General features: G+C 40.4%; 1 protein-coding gene across 1 annotated transcript in view; it reads left to right on the forward strand.

The window, feature by feature from the left end:
• CLRN1 (clarin 1) overlaps nt 1-14,667 on the forward strand; it is a 32,506-nt gene that overhangs the window by 8,100 nt on the left and 9,739 nt on the right. Inside the window, exon 2 of the mRNA XM_036445793.2 lies at nt 12,079-12,258. Within this exon, the coding sequence (XP_036301686.1) occupies nt 12,079-12,258 (180 nt within the window). The remainder of the gene's footprint in view (nt 1-12,078; nt 12,259-14,667) is intronic.

A 14,667-nucleotide genomic window follows, 5' to 3' on the forward strand; every position in this document is an offset into this window, starting at 1 on the left:
CTCTTGCACAAATTTCATTCATCGGGCCTCCAGTTGTGTATAATATTTCAAGAGTATTCTTTCCCCAAAGGAGGAATTAGAGCAGTAATTATCCTTGAATTGGTGAGGAATATGGATAAAGTGCTTTTGAGGAAAGAAACTTCTGGTCCTCCTTGTATAGTTCAAGAAGAGAACATTTGTTTTTTCCCTCCTCCCTAACAACTACCTCCAATATCCTTACCAGGAAAAAATTCAACAGAATTAGCCTTGAGCCGAAATCGGTTTGGCTCAATGGATAGAGCGTCAGCCTGTGGACTGAAGGGTCCCAGGTTCGATTCCAGTCAAGGGCATGTAACGTGGTTGTGGGCACATCCCCAGTAGGGGGTGTGCAAGAGGCAGCTGATCGATGATTCTCTCTCATCGATGTTTCTAACTCTCTATCCCTCTCTCTTCCTCTCTGTAAAAAATCAATAAAATATATTAAAAAATAATAATAAATAAATGAATGCTTAAAGGTAAAAAAAAGAATTAGCCTTGAGAATTATATGTGTGCATGTATGTGCACACACCTTCCTTCCTTTTAAATTATCCTCCATTTCAAAACATCAGATGGCAGAGAAAAAGATGGCAATAGAATGTCCTTGTGTATCAATAATCACTCTAAATATAAATGATTGAAGTCACCAATCAAAGGGCACAGAATGGCTGGATGGTTCGATTACCCTTCATCCTGACCGCTAGTAAAGTTGTGGGCCTGTGCTCACCTGAGAGATGAAGTAGAGGCTGAGGGAGCTGCCTCTGGAACTGCATAGCAGGTCCTAAGTGGGACCTCTGGGACTTGGCCCTGGGTGTGAACCTTACCTGTTGGAGGATGATTCCAAAATTCTTCTTACAATTTGCTGCTCTGCTTTCTCCTCTAATCTCTGAGGGTGACTCCTCTTTCCCAAGGACTTGCAGACAACCCCCCTTCCCCCCCCCCCCCAAAAAAAAAACAATCTTATTTCAGCTGTCCATTTATTGGGTACCTCACAGGTGCCAAGCATCTTGCATATATCATCTCTAGCCCTTGCATGGAGGTATTGTGATTTTACTCCTCTTAAACAAATGCAGACACTGGAAACTCAGAGAGATCACAAGAATTTCCCAGTCACAGAGCTATAGTAGGAGCAGACCTGGGACTGAAATTAGATGCATAGGATAGACTGTGCTAGTCTTCTGTCACATTGGCCTCCTTACAATGTGCAAAAGGGACACAGAGATGAAGAAAATGTAAGAATAGCCTTCGATCTCACCATCCTTTAAAAGATGCTGCTGCGACTTCACAAGCACTAGTTCTTATACAGCCACATGATGGCCCCTGGCCTTCAGATCTGGGTTCAGTCATCGCCTCTTCTACTCATATTTCCATGGCTCTGATGTCTAAGCTCCATCTCTGAACTTTCTTTGGGAGGTAAAATAGCCAAGCCAAGCCTGTTTAATAATCTAGGTTGAGCAGGTCACACTCTTATTCTTAATCTTTGGGTTTTATAAGCATATTACCATGATGTTGAATGTTAATGTTGATGGCAGAGGTATCTGACTACCTATGTGGTGAGCTGATTTAGAATCACTGTCAACCAAAATTTTCATGGTACGAATTTCAAACTGTTCTTTGACTACAGCAATTATTTCATCATAGCAATCCCAAGTGGTATAGTCTTTCCTGGGATGATAGAAACAGTTTTAAAACAAAGGCAGGGACAAAAAGAAAAGCAGACACATTGTATTCACTTTCAAAATTTCCAAAAACATTCATTAAGACCTACTGGAGAATTAGAGCATAAATTAAAATCTCATTTAAAAAACACACACCAAAAACTCATTATTACTCTCACATATATCAGGAATTTATAAAGTTGAAGGAACATATTTAAAAACAAAACTAATTTATATTAAACAATGACAAACTTGCCTTTCGTTTACTCATGCAGCTGAACACCCAGACTGGTTGTGATATGACACACCTTTATTGCTGGTGTGATAGACCTAACAGTGAACTGTGTCTGCAGACTAATTCATGCAGGATTCAGATTTTGCTCGTGCCCAGCAGTTATAACTACAGCAAAGCCATTCTTGGGTGTTATTTCCTCGACATAATCATACCCTGTGGATTAGGAGCAGTTAAATGGGTTCTGTTATCAGAGGTACCTATGTGCCAAAGCAGCCGCGTCCCAAAGCCACCATTGGTGATTAAGACTCACTGATGGGGCTGCCTCTGAAGAGGCTTGAGTCAGGTATTTGCCTTTCAGCTGAGAAGAATTCAGGGGAGGTACTGAGAAAATTGTATTTTAAATGCCACCAGGTCTCCCCCTTTTAAGTGCTGGGGTCATGAGTTTCATTCTCCCTGACCATGCAGACATCAGAAGCCTGGCTCCATACCTGGATGTAAAATTAAGGTGATAGTAAAGGAGATAAATGCATTGAGAGGGTGGCAGAGAATGGCTTTCACTGGATTTTCATAATGACTAGCTGCAGATGGACTGAGGGGAAAGTCACAATAAGAAGGAAGATTTCTTTCTGTAAAGAAGAAAGAAATCTTCCTTCTTATCTCATTTCAAGAAAATGAATAGCAGAGCACTAAGGGGCAAATGTGACTTCATTTTTATACGCCTTTTATGTGTAGAAGGGCAAGTTGAGAAAGAAAATGGTCTCAGAAGCTATATTATGGCTTTAATCTAGGAAGAGGCTGCTGCTCCATTGCTGACATTCTTATCAGAGATTGCCTTCATTCTGAGATGGCGCTACCTGCATTTTACATCTGACCAGATGGTGAAAAGGGTTCATGAGACCTAATGGTTAAATCAGTGGTCCACATCCTTGGCTGCACTTTGCAATCATCCACAGAGGTCAGGTGGTAGCAAGGTGAACCCTAAGGCCAGGCTTGATTATGTGCGTGGGCATGTGTGTGTGTGTGGGGTGTGTGTGTGTGTGTGTGTGTGTGTGTGTGTGTGTGTGTGTGTTTACAGTGGGGGACTTGAGCCTTGAGCATGATTCTATGCTGAGGGGATAGAGTGCTAGAGAAAAAGGCTGAAGATAGATAGGAGAGGTAGATAATAAGTCTAGAAAGCACCCTGTGAGTGTGGAAAAGAGTGGGTCTGAGAGTACAGGTAGAGGTCACACCTTGGACAGGAGGAAAAAAAATTCACTAAGAGTAGAGGAAAGGTTGGACATGGACCAAAGAGAAGGTGTGAGTGGATGGCAATGGGAACTGAAAGTTGAGGGAATTTCCCTGATAGCTTGTATTTGTTTTGTGAAATGGAAAAAAATATACATATTTTATTGATTTTTTAGGGAGAGGGATAGAGTTAGAAACATCAATGAGAAAGAAACATCAACCAGCTGCCTCCTGCACACCCACACTGGGGATGTGCCTACACACCAAGGTATATGCCTTTGACCCTTCATTCTGCAGGCTGATGCTCTACCCACTGAGCCAAACCAATTAGGGACACTAGAGATTTTTAAGCTTTGCATATGCCAGGCATATAAGACTAAGGGAAATGGAGATGGGGATGGGATATGTACTTAAGAGTGGGGGAAGTTTGGAATATTTGACAAGAGACAGAAAATGAAGACTGGAAAAGGCTTTTCAGAATTGGGGAACCATAGGTCAGAGGCTTGAGGAGGCACCCTCTGACCAGGAGAGGTGCAGAGGCGGGGAACCCTGCTCAAAAAATACAGCCCCCAGTAAAGGACTGTGAAGGGTAAACTATAGGGAGCATTCTGGGAACCAGGTTTTCACTCCATGCCATTAACTTATGACTTAGTTCAGTTTCATAATAGCACACTAGAGTGATGAGGGCATGACAGCCTTTCTCTGCATGCTGAGCACCTATACAATGTGAATTTCCTTTTCCCTCTCCTGCCTGTGACTTGGGCACCCTTGCTATTAGGAGAGTGAAGCTAATGATTAATTTCTTCCAGCTCTCTGTTTCTGTTGAGATATATTATCACAAATTTCTGCTTTCCAAATTTCACAGAGGACAAACTGAGCTATGAACCAAGGTTGAAACAATGGAGTTTAATGTGTATGTTACAAAATATAATTAATATTCTTTAAGTTAATATATACATATAATTTTAGAAAGCACTCTGACCCAAGGAATTCCTTTCCTGGGAATTCATCTATAAAGGTTATCCCCATTCATAATTCACCCCTCCAATAAAAAATAAAAAGTTATGTGCTTGAAGGTGTCATGGAAACATTAGCTATAATTCTGAAACTGTAAAAGACAACAGTTTGTCTAATACCAGTTTGATAGAAGGTTCATAAAGTTACTTAATGATAGTTTTGAAGACAATATTCATAATGTAACAAATGCTTATATTCTTAGTAAAAATAACAGAATGTGACCCCAAAACTGCATTTTGATTATAGTAAATAGGATATAAATATTAAGATGGACAAAGATATGAAAGGAACAAAAATAAAAGAAAATCTTACTTTTATGTTGGTAAGATTGTGGGTGAAACTTCTGTCTTAATATCTATTTCATTGTTATACTGTTTGCATTAAGAAGGAAAGTTTTTTTGTAAACAGTTTGAGCTTTGGACAAACTAATGGAAACAAGGTGAGGAGCAAATCCTTTCCGGCCCTGCTAACAAAAGAGCTGGGTCACGTTCAGATTTGACATGAATTATTTCCCCAAATTCCAAACTTTAAACCTGTTATTAAACAGCAGTCAGTTTCCATAGAACATGTTGACAATCACCCAAGTATGTTGGATTAAAGTTTTTATTTAAATAAAGAGATTTGAAATTCCATTCCAATTGTCTTTCAACTGCTAAAAACAAAAGAAAAGAAAACAAAAACAAAAACAAAATCCTTCTGGGTTCTATCACCTCCTCTGGCAACTACTTTATTTTACCTCCATTGCCCCAGATTCTTTCTGAAAATTTTTTCAATCCAGCTATTACCACCAGCCCCCAGAACAGCTTAGAGGTGGACAAATTCTGTTTCTTCTTCTTTTTTTTCCTTTTTTTTTTTTAATATATTTTATTGATTTTTTTTTTGCCCCCTCCCTCTCTCCCACACATCCCCTTCCTCCCCAGAGTTTTGTGTCCATTGGTCAAATTCTGTTTCTTAACCACAACTTCCCATCACACTTAACACTGCCAATCCCCTCTACTTCTCTTCTGGCCCATGTAGCTAACTAGACTATTGGCTCCTTTTCTTCCTTCCTTCCTCTCCAGTGTGACACTAACTTCCTTCAGTCTGAACCAGTGGCTCCCATCAAGAAACCAAGACCTGCTAACCAACCACCTCGGACTCCATTCCTGCATCCAACTCCAAGCTAAATGATCCATCCCACCTATGAGTGTCCAACAGCTACTCCATGCTTTTTCAAAAAATTATCACCCCCCAAATTTTTTTTCATCGCTTTTTTATTTTATTTTATTTTTTTAGAGAGAATAAAAGGGAAGAAAGGAGGGGAGAGAGAGGAAGAGAAACATCAATGTGAGAAAGACATATAGATCAGTTGCCTTCCACACACACCCCAACCAGGCTGGGATCTAGCATGCAACTCAGGTACATGCTCCTGATTGGGATTTGAACCCCTGATCCTTTGGTGCACCGGCCAATGCTCTAATCACTGAGCCACATCAGGGTTGTTAAGCATTCTTAACAGCAGTAAGTATCCCCAAAAGGGGTGAAAATTGGTTCTTGTAGGAAAAAATATACCTGACTCTTTAAAAATTGTATATGTATTTAAAACAGATATAAATAGAATACAGAAACTATACACAATATATCTGTGGTGTTAAAAATGTCATTGGGAGGGGGGAGTAATCAGGAGAAGTGTCTAAAAAACTCCCGGGGTGGGGAGCAACAATAAAAACGATGTTGAGAAATATGGATCACACTGTGCCAGCTTCACTAGGAACTAGGAATACAGCAGTGAATAAAACAGCCAACACAATTGCCTCATACCAGGGGGGAACAAAAATAAACAAATAAATAAAAATATAGAATCTGTCAGTGGTAATAGTTGCTGTGTAGAAAAATAAAAGTGAGGAAAGGGTTTTGGGAGGTAATTGGACGTGGCAGGAAGGGGGTTACAACTTTACATAAGGTGGTTAGAGGTTTCCCCGAGGAAGTGACATTTAAATAGGTGACAGCAAGCCAGAAGGATATCCAGGGCAATATCCAGGTGCAGGAATGCAGAGGCCCTCAGGCAGGAGTATTCCTGGCATGTCTTAAGTACAGTCTGGACCACAGCGGTTGGAGCACACTGAGCAAGGAAGCAAGTAGCAGAGGAAGTTAGGGTCTGCAAGGATTCCAATCATGTATCCTTTCTTGGCCATTGTAATAATTTCCCTTATCCTCTGGGTGATATTAAAGTCCATTGCAAGGATTGATATAAACCAAGTCTTTTGTTGCTGTTAATCCTCACCCAAGGATATTTTTTCATTGCTTTTTATTATTTTTTAATCCTTACCTGAGGTTATTTTTCTATTGATTTTTAGGGAGAGTAGAAGAGAGAGAGAGAAAGGTGCAGAGAAATATCGATGTGAAAGAAACACATAGTTGGTTGCCTCCTGCACCAGGGCCGAGGCGGGATAGAAGCCTGTAACTGAATGAGGTATATGCCCTTGACCTGGAATCAAACCTGGGACCCTTTGACTGAGCCAAACTGGCTAGGGCTCCATTGCTTTTTATTTACTTTATTATTATTTTTAAACATGTTTATTTATTTAGAAACATCAATGATAATAAAGAATGATTGATAGACTGCCTCCTGCATGCCCCCTACTGGGGTTCCAGCTGCAACCCTGACCAGGAATGGATTCATGACCTCCTGGTTCACAGATTGATGCTCAACCACTGAGCTATACTGGCTGGGCTTTGCTTTTGTTTTCTCTACATTTCCTCCTCTGGGACTCACTCGTAGGTCTGGGTCCAATATCAGGCCCGTGGACCCTGAAGTGTCTCTGATTTGGGTAGGGGCAGCTGAAAACATTGTTGGTCGTGGACTCTGACTACTGAGTGCCAGGCAACACAACCAGTGCTCACAGATGAAACAGCATGAACACTCCATTACTTTTTAGAGAGAATGGAAGGGAGGAGGGGGAAGAATATAAATGTGAGACATTGTCCGGTTGCCTTCCGCATGCGCCTCGATAAGGCCAGGGATCAAACCTGCAAATCAAGTACATGCCTACACAAAACTAATACGTTTTTAAAAATCCCTCTCACTGCTGGGTTAACAGCCAGTTGTAGGTGCGAGGGGTAGAATCAGGGAGATCAGTTAGGACCTCGTGCAGTCACCCAAGTGAGACATGAGGGTGGCTCAGACGAGGGTGGACCAGCGAGATTGTGAGAAGTGACCAAACTCTGAATGCAGGGCCAACAGGTTTCCCTGATGGGTTGCACATGAAATGTGAGAGTGAGAGAAGAATCAAAGATGATGACAGGAAGAATGGAACTGTTAGCAACTGAGGTAGAGAAAGCCAAAGGAAGAATATGGGTTCAGTTTGGGACACACTGAGATGCCTATTCAATATGCCAGTCAAGATGTTCCATAAGGAATTGGACAACAGGCAGATGTGGGATTGAGGGGGAAAGTCTGGGCTGGAAATAATCCATTTGAGAGTGCTTCTAGGAAAAGCTATCATACCGGATAAAGCACCAAGTGAACGAGTGAAGAGGCAGAAGAGAAAACATATGACAACTGAGTCAGCCCCTAAATGACTCAGATGAGGACTAACCAACAAGTAGATTGAGACAGCTGATGAGGTGGCAGCAAAACCGGGCGAGTGTAGTGTCTGGAACCAGGAGAAGAAAGCGTTTCCAGGGAGGAGGCTTGAGCTGCTGTGTCAAACATAGACCAGGCACGATGAGGATGAAAAATGGACCTTTGGGCTGGGCAGCTGGAAGCTCACTATTGCCTGGGAATGTCAGATCAGTGTGGTGGGTTCAAAAGCTGGAGGAGGACTTCAGTGAGATATATGTTTAAGATGAGGAAATAACGTGCTGATGGGATGGATCCAGTAGAGTGGGGGAAACTGATGATGCTGAGGAGAGGAGGGCATTCCTCAGCAGTGTCTTGGAGGAGGTGAGATCATCAACAGTATTGGAATGGGACATACTGAACCTCGGCTGGACACTTACTATGTGGTAGGAACTTCCTACATTAATGTCACCGAGTCCTCACAAATCTGGAATTAATCTTTTTTTTAGATAAGGTTTCAAATCAAGGTTTAGGGAATTCATGGAGTTAGAAGAGAAACATAATATGAATCTCCTCATAGTTCAAATACTTGGTACTTTCCCAATTTGTCCTTTGGGACCCTCTCACTTTACAGGGCGGGAAATAGACCCATCAGCCCGCTGAAGGTCCCGCAGGAGACAGAACCCTGGGTGTTTGGCTCTTGGCCTCGTGGTCATTTCTTTTCCTCACCTCTGTCCTCACCATTTGCTTCTTCCAGAATGTCACATTATAGCATCATACAATATGCAGTCTTTTGAGTTTCTTTCACCCCACAAAACGCAGTTCCAAGCACTCCATATTGTGTCACCAACAGTCTGGTCCTTTTTATTACTGAGTGGTATTTTACCATATGGATGGGTCACAACTCAGATTGTTTCCAGTTTTTGGTGAGTATGAATAAAGCCACTTTACACACCTGCATTCAGAGTTTTGTGTAGGCATGTGTTCTTAATTCCTTTAGGGAATACCTAGAAATGCCATTGTGGGTCTTATGTTAAGTCTATATTCAGCTAAGTACTAAAACAATTTTAAAAACATACTCAAATGGATCATAGACTTAAATGTAAATTTAAAACTAAAAAACCTATAGAAAAAATACAGAGGAGAAAATATTTGTGGCCTTGCATTAGGCAAAGACTACTGATATTTGACATGAAAAACATGACACATAAAAGAAAAAATTGATAAGTATGAATTCATAAAAATAAGAACTGTTCTTCAAAAGATACTGATAAGAGAATGAACAGACCAACCAAGACTTGGATAAAATATTGTGAGTTCCTTATCTGATAGAGGGCCAAGAATGCATAAAGAATGCTCAAAACTCAATAATAATAGTAATACAGTCCCATAAAAATACACAAAAGATATGAACAGACACTTCAAAGAAAGGTATATAGAAGGCAAAGAAACTCACAAAAAAGATGCTCAACAATATTAGCCAAATGCAAATAAAATACAATGTGACAGTCTACTCATCCATTAAATGGCTACTTTTTTTGAAAAAGTGCCAGTAAGAATGAGGAACAACTGGGGACTCTTTTATTTTTGGTGGGAAGGTGAAGTGACTCAGCCACTTTAGAAAACACTAGGCAGTTATTATTATTTTTTTTCAAAGGATGGGCTTTACTGGATAGGTGTTTTTTGTGTGTGTGTTTGTGTGTGTGTGTGTGTGTGTGTATGTGTGTGTGTGTATTTCTTAACCAAGGATTTTTTCCCATTGGTTTTTGTTTGTTTGTTTTTAATTTCTTTATTGATTATGGTGTCACATAATTGTCCTCATCCTCCCATTCCCATCCCAAACCCCTCCCCATGTATGCCCACCCCCTGTTGTCCATGACCTCTGGTTAGGTTTATATGCATGCACACAAGTCCTTTGGTTGATATCTCCCCTTTCCCCCCTCCCCTCCCCTACTTTCCCTCTGAGGCCCGACAGTCTGATCGCTGCTTCTCTGTCTCCAGGTCTGTTTCTGTTAATCAATTTACGTTGTTCATTATTTCCCCTAGATGTGTTAGATCATGTGATACAAGGAATTCCCTTATAAGGACCGAAACTGAGACAAGCCATAATGGTTATGCTCAGAGGCAAATGAATCAGTCTGTAGTGAGTTCCTTTCTGGGTCAACAGTCCATTGATTTTTAGAGAGAGTGGAAGAGAGAGGGAAAGACAGAGAGACATTGATGTGAGAGAAACGCATTGATTGGTTGCCAGGGGAGGAGCTGCAACAAATGTATGTGCCCTTGACAGGAATCAAACCTGGGACCCTTTGGTCTGCAGGCTGACACTCTATCCACTTAGCCAAACTAATCGGCCAGGGAGGCAATTTCTTATAGTGTCACCCTTGTGCTCCTTTTCTCTGGAATGTTCTTTCCAAGATCTCTGCATAGTCACTTCCTTTCAACACTCAGGTGTCAGCTCAGGTGTTACTTTCCTGACCACCCTCATCACTCACTCAATTACTGCCAATCCCATTACCCTGTTATTTTCCCCCATAATATTATCACCAATGGAAAGAGTCTTATTGTTATCACTGCAAAATAAATCCCTAGCACTATTTGGAAAAAATGTATATCAATCTATCATTTAAGATCAGGGGCTTAAAACGAGTTTATTAGTTCAGTTGGACAGTTCTTAATTGAGTCTCTCCTACTGTTGCAGTTACATAGCAGCTAGGGTTGACGTCATCTGGAGATTTTGCTGTGGTGGATGTCCAACACTCTTTCCTCCTAAGCCTGCTGCTCCTCCAGGGGCCTCTCTATCTAGCAAAGTAGCCTGGACCTCCTGCACGGCGGGCAGTGCAAGCCTCCAAAAGGCAAGCAGTGGGAACTGCTGGTCCTCTCATAGGCTAGGTGGGCAACTGGCAGAGGTGTCCTGCTGTCATGTCCAGTCACAAGCCAGCCCAGGTTCAAGGGAATTGAGGAATAAATTCTACCTCTTGAAGGGGAAGTTACGTGTGTTTAAAAGAAGGAAGGGGATTGATGGTGGCCATCTTTGGCAATAAGGTATCATATTTGTTTACTTGTTAATTGTCTATTTACTCCCATCTATAATAATAAAAGCAAAATATGCTAATTAGACCAAAGGTCCTTCCAGATGAAGCTGGGGCTGTGAAGGAAGTCTGGGACCTGGGTGCCAGAGGGAAGCCATTGCCAGCATCTGGGAAAAGGAAGGCTTACTCTTGCATGAATTTCATGCATCGGGCCTCTAGTTATGTCATAAGTTGCACAACAGGCACGTGTCTGTCTTGTTTGATAGTTATATTTTCAGCACCTAGAAGAATGCCTGGCACATAGTAATAGCTCAGTAAATAAATTAAACACTTGATAAATGTTCATTAAACTAACATGGACTGAAATAGACTTCCCCAAATTGGTTTTGTCAGGTTTGCTGATGTTAAAGCATGCTGATGTCTCACCAGATAAGAGAAATATTTCTAGTACATTTATAAAGCATTTCGTTTCTTTTGAAAACAAGAAAAACTTACCCTGAACATAAAATCTAGAAATAGACTTGGCCTGTTTTTCAAATGGAAAATATTTCTTGTACCACCAGAAATTATTTTCCCACAGCTTGTGCTACATCAAAATATTGAAGTTGATTGCAAATATTCTATTCTTTAAAGCTGGTAAAGGAAATATACAGCCCTCCTGCTATTTGAACTCTCCCAGAGATTCCCAAATTGAAAATGTTATTATATCAATAAATTAAGATATATTTAAAAAATATATATGATGACTGAGAAATGTCATTAAAAGTTCTGGTCATCACCCTGGCCAATGTGGCTCAGTAGGTTGGAGCGTCATACTGTGCATCAAAACTTTGTGAGTTTGATCCTCAGTTGGGGGCGTGTGTGGGAGATAGCTGATTGATCTCTCTCTTCTTTCATCTCTCTAAAAATTAATTTAAAAAACTTTGTGTATCAAACTTATGTACAGTTTTTGGTTATAAAGCCAGCACTTGTTGCATGTAAGCGTAACCAATGGACAGAGACACCAGAGGGGTGAGAGTATGAGCCCGGGAAGGGGTCAATGGGAGGATAAGGACACATAGGTAATACCTTAATCAACAACAGAAAAAAGCCATCACTTGTTTACTGAAGTAATTATATATGACCAAAGCAGAAAATAAATTCCCTCAAACCTCTCCTTTGCTAGTTTTCACTGGTGAGTTCTATGACATAATCCCATGTTTAAATATTTTTATAAATCCATTGTAAATTAGTGAAAATGTATTCACCTGAAATATTTTAGTAATTTTTGAAGTTAAAAATATAGGGATTTAATTTTTGAAATTAAACTTGCAGAAAACTATTAATTAAATTCCTTCTAATCTTGGTTTTACCTTCAGTTTTCCCAGATTTGCTCAAAGCAATCCCAGTGAGCATCCACATCAATGTCATTCTCTTCTCCATGATCCTGATTGTCTTAACCATGGTGGGGACAGCCTTCTTCATGTACAACGCTTTTGGCAAGCCCTTTGAAACTATGCATGGCCCTCTAGGTTTGTACCTTCTGAGCTTCATTTCAGGTAAGAACAAAATTCTACTCCTAAAGACAAATGTGCTTTTCAATCTCAAAAAATAGGTCTACTCAAATACAGTGTTACTGTATATATACATAAATGTTCATAGTAGCATTACATATGATAGCAAAAAGTGGAGAAAAATATAATTATCCAACATTGGGATTTCAATAAATATATATGGTAGTCTAGTGAATAATTATTATGCTGACATTAATTATATTTTTGAATAAGACATAATCAAACATATAAATGCTTATAACAAAAAGTTAAGTATAAAAAACAGTATATAAAATTTTATAAATATGGAACTAATTTTTTATATAGAGAGAGAATATATATAAATACATATAAATATATACTCTTTAAATATAGCCTCCATTACATAAATACAAATATAGTTAAAGATATATAGAGAGACCATTCTGTTGGTAGTAGTTACTTTTGAACAATGAAATATAGGTGATTTTCATTTTCTCTCACACTTTTTATTATTTAAAAATGTTCAATAATGTGCATTTATTTACATATAATCAAAAAAATAAATAAAAATCATCCAAAAAGCAAACGATGAGTGGTTCACCCACATGAGTTATATTCAGGCCTGTTGGCACTTTCTGTGGCCTAATGGTAGGTGTGTCTGGGCAAGGATAAATTCTAAACCTGGAAATTAATTCATCAATAAACATGTGCTACTCGTAACCAGGACTGATGGAAAAGAATACGAAATCCACTAAGTGCCACAGGGTGCTTAGCATATATTTACAAGGAAGAGGAAAAAAACAAGAAAATAAAATATATAACTCCTATGTATCCATTTTCCTGTAGGATGTCTTTGATTTCATCCCACTCCAAAGTTGCAAAAAGACTCAACACTTTGTCATAGTCCCAGGAAGCAAGTAGCTTTACTAATGATTTCATGGAGAGATGTGTAAGATTACAACACACCAGCAAGTAGTATTGAAAATCCCCATTCTCTTCCATTTCATTCTCCTCTGATTTGTCCTGTGACTGTCATCAGGCCCCAAACTTCTTCTTTCTCTTGACATCACTCCCTTTCCTCCACATAATTTCACTCTAGCTACACACTTGCCATAGTTCCCTCTCTGTGAAACAAAGCCTGCTTATCAGCAGGCATTCAAACCTCTAGCCATTATTGCTTAAGTTCATTTTTTCTGGTCTTATCCCACCCTATCTTGATAATCAAATGATACATGTTACCAAAGTAGTTCTCTCTTCTCTAGTGAGGGTTCTACTGATATTTTTTCCAGATCTTTCATAAGCAAATAATACCATTTTTCAATTGTGCAGTGTTGATTCCCTTGTGAGGGCTGAGTCTAAGTCTCATCTTTTATCTCTAGCAAGAGCATCCTGTGTGAGGCTCTGCACACAGTAAACAGTTCAGTGTATTGAAAAACAAGCCCCAAAGAAGATGTTAACTTAGTCACTTAGTACAGTACAGCATAGAGAAATCAGAATTCAAGTGGTTTGGAATTAGCAGAGCAGGCCCATAGAGAAGGTGGGACATGAGCCAGGGAGAGATGAAATGGAAGATGATAAAGGAAAGCCAAGAGATTTGTAATCAGGGCAGAGGAGCAAGAGCACAGGTACAGACTGTGGATGGACAGGCTTATATAGCTATTGGATCTCATGGGAAGGCCTAGGTCAGAAGTGGATGTTGCCACTACTTCCCCCACCCAGCATACCAAACCTAACAGGTGGTGTGCTGTCTCAGTGAAGCCACCGAATCAGTTGGGTCAGCAAGAAAACAGAATACATGCTATTTTAACAGAGGGAGTGAATGTTCAGCAGCATCTGCATCACTGAGAAGTTAACAGAAAAGCAGATTCTAGGCCCCACCCCAGACCTACTGAATCAAAAACTCTGGGGGTGGAGACCGACATGCTGAGCTTTAACAAGCCCTTCTTTCAGGGGATTCTGAAGCAAGCTCAAGCTTGAGAACCAGAGTAATAGGGAATTCATTAAATAGGTGTTGGAAGAAATGGAAAAACACAAAGGAGACCCAAAGTAACTCAGAAACCATAGTTTCAGAAAGCAGCTACCATCCCTAGGGCTCTGAGAACTAAGGGGAGGGTCTGGAGTTATCAGAACCAAGAGACTTAAGGAAAGGCCCAGGGTGCTGGTCTCAGACCATTGGGAAGAAGGCACTGAACCTTGCAGAGTTGGCACTGTCACGGGACACCAAGAGGCAGCTGTGGGAGTGTGGAACCATTTGGGGAACTCCCAGCTGCAGAAGAAGCAGACCCTTCTGCTTCCTTGTCCTCTCCACCCTGCCATGCTCTCTGTGCGGGAAGCAGCTGACAGGCAGAACTAGAGTCTTGACCCAGCATCACAAAGCAGATAAAAAGGTGTTGGCTTGAAGCCGAGACACAGCAGTTTATAACTGGCATAGCC

Source organism: Pipistrellus kuhlii, unplaced genomic scaffold (genome assembly GCF_014108245.1).
Source record: "Pipistrellus kuhlii isolate mPipKuh1 unplaced genomic scaffold, mPipKuh1.p scaffold_m20_p_2, whole genome shotgun sequence".
NCBI lineage: Eukaryota > Metazoa > Chordata > Mammalia > Chiroptera > Vespertilionidae > Pipistrellus > Pipistrellus kuhlii.